The sequence below is a fragment of the Danio rerio genome, chromosome 1 (assembly GCF_052040795.2).
Source record: "Danio rerio strain M-AB ecotype USA chromosome 1, GRCz13ab, whole genome shotgun sequence".
Lineage (NCBI taxonomy): Eukaryota > Metazoa > Chordata > Actinopteri > Cypriniformes > Danionidae > Danio > Danio rerio.
In genome coordinates, this window is record NC_141021.1 from 57,952,501 (window position 1) to 57,962,621 (window position 10,121).

Here is a 10,121-nt window from a genome sequence, read left to right on the forward strand (position 1 = left end):
TTTGAACAAGACAATCTAGAGCGCACATTTAGCTGATTTTGCAGCAAAATAGTTTGAAGCAACGCTTAACTAACCCTATAATAAAATCAAACTCACTTACAATATAAATGATGACGTGAACAACTCATTTAAGTCAAAGTGGCAGCTAGCAAGGAGGCTAGTTTTTACATCAGACTGTCCTTACTAGTAATTTGAACGAGATACCTGAATCATATGTCCCACAGAGGGCGGGTTACGGTGCAGATAACGGTTCCGTGAGGAAGAATAAGCTGCCTGTTATTAAGTTTTTGCATACGAGAGTCATAAAAACAGAGGTAAACAGAGATCTGCACTGCTGTCAATGAAGATTCAGCACTTCCTGCTTTTCGCCAGGTTTCTCATAGCAACGGGAGCCTCGCGCTTTACGGCACACAGGAACGCCCAACGGCTCCGGTACTTGTAGTTCAACCGACAGTCTGTCGATGTACTGGATTCTTAAGCATTTTTTTACGGTTTGTAGTGTAATTTCTCGTTATGTCTGAGAAAATGTGGTGAAAACTATATTTCTTTAATGTGGTAGCTTTCGCGCTCAAATTTGGTTAGGTATTTTAATCATGTCAGCTTGATTATTCCTCATTAATTAGCGTTTAAAACTGTTTATTTGCTTTATTCACGTTGATAATGGATTATAAGAAAATATTTAACTAAACTGACTTAAAGGAGATCGAAAGTAATACATAAATCAAACATGAAATCAGTTTTGCTAATACTTTTTTTACTCACCTAGCTGAATCTGGACTGAAACGAGAAAATGCCCAAAAGAAAATCAAAGACTACAGGTAACGTTAACTTACATTCACAAGAACATACTGTTATTATCTTTCATTCACCCAACTTTAATTCATCTTAATTGGAGATATGATAATAACTATTTAATGTTCAAGTAAAGACACACAATGATGTACATAATTGGGTTTAAACAGTGCTCAAAGCACCCAAGAGGACACAAACCAGAGCAAAGCAACAGAAAAGTGCTGAGGAAACAAATCTGCAGTCTGTTGAAGAAAATCAGGTGATCACATGCACTGACATCAATATCGGGCGGTTCTAGACTAGAGTAACTGGGTGGGCTGGGCAGGGACCACTTGTACTTTTAGGGAGCACACTTCAACATACATCACAAACTACCTAAACAACTGTTCTAAGTTTTTTTTTTTTCATGCATCACTCTGCAGTCTTTATAAACAAGCAAATTAAATAACTTAGACTCAAAATAATCTTCCATGTTAATTTATTTGACAAGTAACTTTATATTGTAGGATAACATTTTTGACATTCAAGTACATCAAGGCACATTTTTGCACCTGTAAACTTTAACAGATACATTTCAAGTGATTTTTTTGCCGTCCCGTTAATTTGAAATAATGTTTCCCAAGTGATCTTTAACATACAAGGAAATTTTCACAGTATTTCCTGTAAAACAAAAATAATTCTTCTGTCCTAACAAGTCTTATTACTTAGTTTGTTTGGAATAAAATAAGTTTTTAATGTTTTAAAAAACAATTTTAAGGTCAGTAGCCTAGTAATTATTAGCCATAAGAGATATTTACTGTGCTAAACTGAACTTAAACACTGAAAACTGAACTACACTGTTTCAATTTACAATGATCTTCTACAGCACAGGTGTCAAACTCTGTTCCAAAAGGGCCGCAGATCTGCACAGTTTAGTTCCAACCCTAATTAAACACACCTGATCAAACTAATTGAGTCCTTCAGGCTTGTTTGAAACCCACAGGTAAGTGGGTTGGAACTAAACTGTGCAGGGCTTCGACCCTCCAGGAATTGAGTTTGACACCCCTGTTCTACAGTATGTGAAGCAGCTTTGACGATCTACATTGTAAAAGCGCTATACAAATAAAGGTGAATTGAATAGAATATTTTTTTTATTTTCTACACAACAAATCAGTTATACAATAATTTGACTAATTATTCTAACCTTCCTAATTAACACTTTAATCTCAATACAACTAGTAAAAAAAAACTAGTAAAATATTATGCACCATAGTGTCACCATGGGGAAGATAAAAAAGTAGTTTTTAGAAGTTAATTAAACTATTGTGTTTAAAAAAGTGTTGTAAGAAATCATGTGTTGAAGACTCGTGCTTTATATCATGACTGAAAACAAATATGAATAAAGGCAAAACTAAACAGGTTGAATATTACGTTTACGTGACTAAACAACTACATTTTATCAATGTGTTACATCTGTTCTCTGGTACTTACCAACTGTTTGTAAATTCAAGACTGCAATTCCTAACGTAAAACTATGTACATTTAATTTCTGATTAATTATAGCCTCTGCATAGCCGATGACTTTCTATACTAAAAGTTTTAAAATCGCTTTTGAAAACAAAAGTCTAATATAATCAACAGTGGACATTTTGATTGACATTTAAATGTGTGTTTCCTTTTTTAATTCACTCATTCTTCTTCTTAATTTCCACATTTAGACGTCAAAATCAGAAAACAACTCCCACAATGCATCATGCTCAGACAAGCTGGATGAGCCTCAAGTTGAACATAGTGCATTACAAGTAATTCAGACAACAGAATTCCCCATTGATCCCGGCTGTTCCCTGGAAATAAAAACAAGCCGCGATGATAATGATGATGATGGAAATAACACAAATCCACCTGAGGTCTCTCATGAGAATGAACAAACTGCAGTGATCACAATGCAAACACCAGAACCCGAAAACAGCGACAAATACATCCTCTCCAAACCTATAAATGTGCAAACAGCCAATGTAGATCAGCGTAACACAGAGCTGGATGATGACGAGAGTGAAAACACAAACAATTCAAACCACGAGTCTCAGAAGATTCCAGACTTTCACTCTGAATTACTTCAATTATCATCAGACGAAACTGGGATTAAATTGCCACATGAGGATGTTATTGCATCCAAAATGGCGGAGCAATTGGGATCTTCAGATATCATAGCTCAGACCAAAGATGAAGGTTCTGCAGATCCTTTAGTAAAGAGGAAAAAAAGAAAGAGAATGGGGATGTGCAGGCTTGGAGAAAGAAAGAGGATGGTTAAGGAACCGATGACTAGTGGAGGACAGGAAGAAGAGACAAGAGAAGTTACAAATGAGGATGGTTTAAGTAAAGTTAACTCCAACAATTCTCTCAAAAATGAGACCAATACAGAGATGGAAATTGCAGAGATCTCCTCCCTAAATGCTTGCACTGTCGAAGATGTACAACCAGATGTTCAGCATGGAAATGAACTTCAGATATTGGTTGAAAGCATGTCTAGGGTGGAAGAAATTACACATAAAGTTGATCCAACAACCATGCATCATGCTGATTCTGATGCTCTTGAGCGAAACAAAGTTGAATGCATGGATCATGGTGTTCATGAAGGAAATATTAGAGTAGATCCACTGTTGTGCGCTGAAATGTGCAAGGAAATCACAGCTCAGATTGGTAGCATGGCAAATGTAGATCTTGAGGAGGAGTCTACCAACGTTTTGGATGAAGAAGCAGTTTTAAAAGAGGCTGAAGCTTCAGGATCTACTTCTGAGGTTGCTAATTATTTTGAACAACATGTTAGCGGTGAACCTTCCAGTCCCCATGGATGTGACAAGTATGCCTGTGTTAGTGAGCAGTGTGAGGAGTTCAATGATTTCATAGATAATAAGACTTTTATGAGTGATATAGGAGAGATGTGCGAGTCTTTGGACGATGCTCTGGTTTCTGCTACAGTATCTGCTGAGAGCAAAGCAAACTGTGAGGAAAGAAGCATGTGGAGTTTATCTTTGCCTGCAGCTCCACCTGGTGGTGAAGATAAAGATGTGCAAGTGAGTTTTTACAGAACACCTAAAGCAGGGGTGTCAAACTCTGGTAATGTTTCTGGAGGGCCACTGTCCTGCACTGTTTAGTGCCAACCCTGCTCCAACACACTTACCTGTAGATCTCAAACTAAATTAGTTGGATCAGGTGTGTTTGACTGTGCAGAGCGTCGGGCCTCCAGGAACTGAGTTTTGACACCTGTGACCTAAAGAAACAGTTTAGAGAACAATTAATATTCAGTTACCACATGCAAAACATGAAAATGTGATCATTTCTTCTCTCCCAAGTTTTTAAAAATTTTGAAAAACTTCATGAAATTCTTCTTTCTGCTTAAAACAAGCAAGGTATTTTAAAGAATCTGACTTGTAGTTCATTGATATTTCATCCTTTGTTGATTAATACTGGATTTAGGGACTTAAGGCAGAGTAAACAATGAACTTTCACAGTTTAAGGTCTTAAGAAATGGTGTAAACTTGACATTTAGACTTTTATACAGTGGCATAACAGACGGGCTCGTGATAATCCGCACACACATTTAACGCGACACCACTTCTTTAATGTAGTGTGTTCCCAAATATGACAGATCAAGCTTGCTTTCGACATTATTATGTTGTATTTGATGGTTTAGTCCCTTTATTAATCTGGGACCGCCACGGTTGAATAAACAACAATTTATCCATCAATTTTAAGCAGCCGATGCCCTTTCAGCTGCAACCCATCACTGGGACACATCCATGGCCGAAATATGCTTAGCCAAGCCCCTCCAACCATTAACTTGCTGTTAGTCAAATATAAGAGGTGGAGCTAACAAAAAAAACCTTCGCTAACTCAATATTCCAGATCAAACAGACTTTTAATGTATTTTTTAAATTAATTAATTAATTCATTTTCTTGTCGGCTTAGTCTCTTTATTAATCTGGGTCGCCACAGCGGAATGAACCGCCAACTTATCCAGCAAGTTTTTACGCAGCGGATGCCCTTCCAGCCTAAACCCATCTCTGGGAAACATCAATTAACACATACACACAAACACTCATACACTACAGACAATTTAGCCTACCCAATTCACCTGTACCACATGTCTTTGGACTGTGGGGGAAACCGGAGCACCCGGAGGAAACCCACATGAGCGCAGGGAGAACATGCTAACTCCACACAGAAACGCCAACTGAACTGAGGCTCGACCCAGCGACGTTCTTGCTGTGAGGCGACAGCACTACCTACTGCGCCACTGCCTCGCCCTTTTATTATAAATTCCACAAACATTAACTTATAATTTAACAATACAAAAAGCAGCATAAATAATAAAAGCAGGTCTGGGTTGGATGATTATTTGAGTCAACACTGGTGACTAAAACCAAGATGAATCTTCAGTCAGTTTCAGAGAGTGATGCTTATAGACCTGCTGAAGAAGAAGCTCCCTCCAGCCCTTTATCCATACAATCCCTGACTGACTCCCAGCTCAACAACATCCCCCTGAGGTGAGACGTTTCTCGTTGGCACAGAGCAATGCTTTTCTTGCTTAGAGTTTTTGTCTTGTTTTAGACCAAATATCTAAAAATCCTGAAATCAAGAAACATTTTCTAGACAAGCAAAACACATTGCCTTGTTTTCAGAAATCCTACTTCATAATTAAGTGAAAAACGCTTTAAGAAAAGCTTTTTTGCGGTGTATGAATGGTTTAATGGAAAAGTGGTCAGTTTAGGAATAGGGTTCATGCAACGTTTTACAATTCAAAGTCGCCATGAAATCAATATTTACTCCTCTTAGTTTTATATGTATAATTTATTATATTATATGTATCATTATTATTTTGTAAAAAATTATTTGCCCTGATGAACTTTTAGCAAATATTATAACTTTCCCCTCTCAAAACGATTTTCTTTACTTCCTGGTCATATATAATATCTTTAGGGCAGGGCTGTCAGTCTTTTAAGCTGGTATTTGAGCATGCTAAATTCTGTTTTACGGCGCTGTGAAAAGAGATTAAACAAGATGATCAGACATTTAAAAAAGCAAGCGATTGGGCCATATTTTAAATTTCTGTGCAGAGAGGTCATGTTTTGATCATCGATTGGTCTCACACCGTCAAGTAATGCAATTTTGCAGGTTCACCAAGCTTGAACTTTGCAATGCAGCGAACTGCGAAACTTGACGCACGAACTTGCGTTTCCGGTCTAACGTATTCTCGATCGTACAATGGAGGTCCATGAGGAGAAAATCCAGTGTGACTGCAGCTTAAGAGTGGAGCTATCAGTCCTTAAAGGCAGAGATATCTGTAATTTAGAGCAGAGCTGTCAGTCATCTTGGGAAGGGTTATTAGTTTTTTAGGGTGGAGCTATCAGTAGTTTAGGTGGTTATCAGTTATTTAAGGCAGTGGTTCTCAAAGTGGGGGTCGGGACCCCCCGAGGGGTCGTGGGACAATGAAGGGGGGTCGCCTGGTGATTTCCAAAAATCTATTTATTTTTATTAAACCATAAGAATTACCATATTTCATCCATAACCTACTGAAAAGAAAAAAAATAGTCATTTATAGTCACTACATACTACTGTATATAGTTACTATAGTAGCTTATAGTTACTAGTTCTATTGGATTGCGATCGCTGGGGTAATTACATTACTTTAAAGACACAGCAATAGCTTCAGATGCAGCAGATTGATGACCAGGTTAAGTTTTCTGGCTCATTTACAGCCCTAACATACATAAAAAAAACATCTACGAAGAATGGACTTTGGTCTATTGGTGTGTGTGCGCCATTGCATGCAAAGTTTCTGTATTTATAACCACCTCAGAGGATATTGGGGGTCGCGAGCCACTGGCATTGTTATTTCAGGGGTCGCGGGCTGAAAAGTTTGGGAACCCCTGATTTAAGGCAGGGCTATTAGTTATTAGGGGCAGAACTGTCCGTCATTTAGGGAGTGGTTATTAGTCCTTGAGGGCGGAGCTAACAGTAATTTAGGGCGGAGCTATTAGTAATTATTAGCAGAGCTGTAAGTCATTTAGGGAGGGATTAATAGTCATTTAGGGCGGAGCTATTAGTTATTTAGGGCGGAGCTATTAGTAATTATTGGCAGAGCTGTCAGACATTAAGGGAGGTGTTATTAATCCTGTTATCAGTAATATAAGTGGTTATGACTTATTTAGGATGGAGCTATCAGTTGATGTCTTATTTCTGCCCTGAATGCATCCATTCATCAATCTTCCTTCATACAGCTTGTAGACCATTAAGGTCCCATGATCAGTTTCTTTTATCAATCCCTCGGTCTCGCTGCAAATCAAAAGGTGATCAAGCTTTCTGTGTTGCGGCCCCAAGGCTATGGAACAGTCTCCCGTTGAACATTAGGATTTCTCCATCCTTGGATATTTTTAAATTCAACTTGAAGACGTATTTTTACTCTCTTGCCTTTGAGTGACTCATACATGTAATTTCTATACTGTGTTTTAGTATAACACATATTTCCTTTTCTTACATTTTCAATACAAGTTTTATTTTTTTATGTTCTTAAATATTTTATCTCATTGTAAAGCACTTTGAATCAACTGCGGTTGTATAAAATTGTGCTCTATAAATCAAGTTTGTCTTGCCATTTTGTTAGCAACACCTGTCTTTCAACAATCTAATCAACGCCTATAGACCAAAATCATGCACCTTCCTACTTTTTTTCTTATTTCCGGACTGTTTCAAGTGGATGTACATCACAATAGCGAACAAAAAGGACAATCAGAACTTGTTTTATGATGACTTTATAACCATTAAAGTGACAGTTCACCCAAAAATACAAATTCTCCCATCATTTACTCACCCTCCACGTGTTCTAAACCGTAAAAGTTGTTTACTCTTCTGTTGCACAAGAAAAATATGTATAAAGTTTTGATAATTGTTGAATAGCAGCAGCCATTGACTTCCATAATTTATTTTTATATACTATAGATGTCAATGGCTGCTAGTCTGCAACATTCTTCACAATATCTTATTTTGTGTCCATCAGAAGACAATTTTAAGGATTCTTTAGGTGAACAAATCATTCATTATTATTGAACAAGGTGTTTTTTGTCTATTTTCATTGTTTATTGTGTTCAGTTTGGAGGATTTCCCCACCTCTGAAGCCTCTGGTGGTCTGGAAGACGCCTCAGAGCTGATGTCCCGTCTAATAAGAGACCTCTCCGCTCTAAAGTAAGTAAATATAGTTCATCCAACAAGAAAATTTCTGTATTTACTCACACTCAGGTGGTTCCGAAGCTTTAGAAGTTTATTTCTAACACAAAATATATTTTGAAGAATGTTAAAAACAACCTTTGACATCCAAAATAGGAACAACTGATACTATTGAAGTCAATGGTTACCAGTTTCTAACATTTTTCTAAATACATTGTGTGTTCAACAGAAATAACTTCTAGTTTGGAACAAAATAGTACGAGTAAATGACAAAATTGTCATTTTTCTTCTTTAAAAGTATGACTAAAAATGGTAATTTATATTAAAACATGTACATTTGTTTTAGGTTAAGTCACTCTTCATCATAAATCCATCATAACTGATGTTTCTCTTCATCTTGCAGTCAGATAGTGATGGATGCACAGAGGAGAATTGGATTTGTGCACAGAGGCAGAATACCACCAAGACCACCGCGCCGCAGCTATTACGGCCCGCCATACTCTGGCAAATAACCTTCAGTATCTTAACATGTTCTGCTAGCTACAGATTCGACTTTACAGAATAAAACTTCAACTAGATGTTTTTATAAACCAAATACTGGATAGTTTGAGTGATTTATCTGTAGTAGGTGTTAGCAATCTTGTTCATAGCTGATCAGTTATACTTTTGCTATTTGTTCACGGTTTTATTAAAGTAGTTTTTCCCCCATGTGAGGTTCAAGTAAAGTAAACATCATTACGCTGTCTATCAGAGTGTGTGACCCCTAAACTGTAGGGTCATTACCTTAGCAACCAGTCTTGAGAGTTGTTTCAGCTAGACGTAAATCCGTCCAAATTCCTGTTCAGGATAACACACTAATAAATGACCCTCTTGTTGTTGTTCATGTTTGATTCTGTAACTAAACACCAGATTCACCCATGAAATTAACACACACAATTTAAAGTCTAGAGAAAATGTTTATATTTTCCTCACATTTTTCACTCCATCACAAGTCAAAAATCACACACTGACATAAAATGATGAAAGTAGTACATGAATTTTAGCAAGCGACATGAAAATATGGCGATTATGTTTGTCAAACTGAATTTAAATGCAATGGAGAAAACTTTTTTTAAAGGTTACTTATACAAAACAAGCCGTTTTCAATAATAAAATCACTAAAATCTAAATATTAACATTGAATTTTTTGTTTAAATACAACACCATAAAATCTGACATTTAAAAGGAGGACTAAACACACATTGTATTTACCAAATAAGCATGAAAGGGTTTGTTTTTGAGTGCGGTTGCGCCTGTAGCGAGCCTGCTGGCTTGTGTACAAGTTTGTTACCAAGTGAAAACACAACACCAGTGCACACAAAATAAAACACAGCAAACACACACATATACACACACACAAAAAGTGCAAAATCAAACAGTGAACGCACACATGCATGCAAACTCGCAATCCGCCGCGTATCAACCAAACAAACAATTAAAGAGTTAAAACTTAAACATTAAAACCTGCGGTAAAAAGTGTTTCTTCAAATCTCCCGGAGCATCAATGTCCGCTTCACCATGTTGATTTGGCGTACACCGAGCAGTAGTTCTTGTCCACCATCGGGCAGAATCTCTTGGTGTGCGCTTTGGCCCCGGTGGCCCCACACAGGGGACACTTGTACTGGCGGAGATACGGGCACATCACGTCTCCATCGCGGTTTTTTAAGTAGTGAGAGGTGTACACGGCCTCAGTCTCGCCGTTGTGTTTGCAGAAGCTGCAGAACTTTCTCTCTGCTGGGCTGCTCTTGGGTTTACCGCCCCCCGGGCTCGTGTTCTGCTCCGGTGAGTCGCGCGACCGAATCGGGCCGCTTGGAGACTCCAGCAGCGCGGCAGCCTGTTCGTCTGAATCCGCGTCAGATTGCATTTCTTGCCGCTTCATGCCTCTGATCATGTCCGCCAAACCCATGTAGTCCTTCCAAGGCTGAAAGTCCTGGTTTCTAGTCTCCATAGATCCATGAGCAGAAAGGATGAATTGGAGAAGAGAAAAAGCCATGCTGCTCTCCGAGCGCGCGATCAAAACAACTAGCACGCGCCGAGCACGCGTTCCTTTTAAAGATCACGTGCACGAGCCTGATTAATTAAAACTC

General features: G+C 38.1%; 3 protein-coding genes across 8 annotated transcripts in view; 1 reads left to right on the forward strand and 2 right to left on the reverse strand.

Annotated features, from left to right (window-relative positions):
• The window catches only part of cc2d1a (coiled-coil and C2 domain containing 1A), a 28,784-nt gene extending 28,407 nt beyond the window's left edge, over nt 1-377 (reverse strand). For all 4 annotated transcript variants that reach the window (XM_087237859.1, XM_087237858.1, XM_087237857.1 and 1 more), the window contains exon 1: nt 205-377. The gene's annotated coding sequence lies outside the window, so the exon portion shown is untranslated. The remainder of the gene's footprint in view (nt 1-204) is intronic.
• LOC141375103 (uncharacterized) lies at nt 219-10,058 on the forward strand. Of its 3 annotated transcripts, none has more exons than XM_087238035.2 (7): nt 219-491; nt 767-818; nt 963-1,051; nt 2,490-3,845; nt 5,212-5,318; nt 7,921-8,013; nt 8,399-10,058. In XM_087238035.2, exons 2-7 carry the CDS (start codon nt 791-793, stop codon nt 8,505-8,507), a joined length of 1,782 nt encoding a protein of 593 aa, XP_087094161.1. In that variant the 5' UTR covers nt 219-491; nt 767-790; the 3' UTR covers nt 8,508-10,058. The 3 variants fall into 3 exon arrangements, with proteins under 3 accessions (XP_087094161.1, XP_087094163.1, XP_087094162.1); XM_087238036.2 differs by having other exon boundaries at nt 371-463; XM_087238037.2 differs by lacking the exons at nt 7,921-8,013; nt 8,399-10,058 and adding an exon at nt 7,771-7,885 and having other exon boundaries at nt 361-491.
• On the reverse strand, nt 8,936-10,056 carry nanos3 (nanos homolog 3). Its single transcript, NM_131878.1, has one exon. It carries the CDS (start codon nt 10,025-10,027, stop codon nt 9,548-9,550), a length of 480 nt encoding a protein of 159 aa, NP_571953.1. The 5' UTR covers nt 10,028-10,056; the 3' UTR covers nt 8,936-9,547.
• Nucleotides 10,059-10,121: the final 63 nt, after the last annotated feature.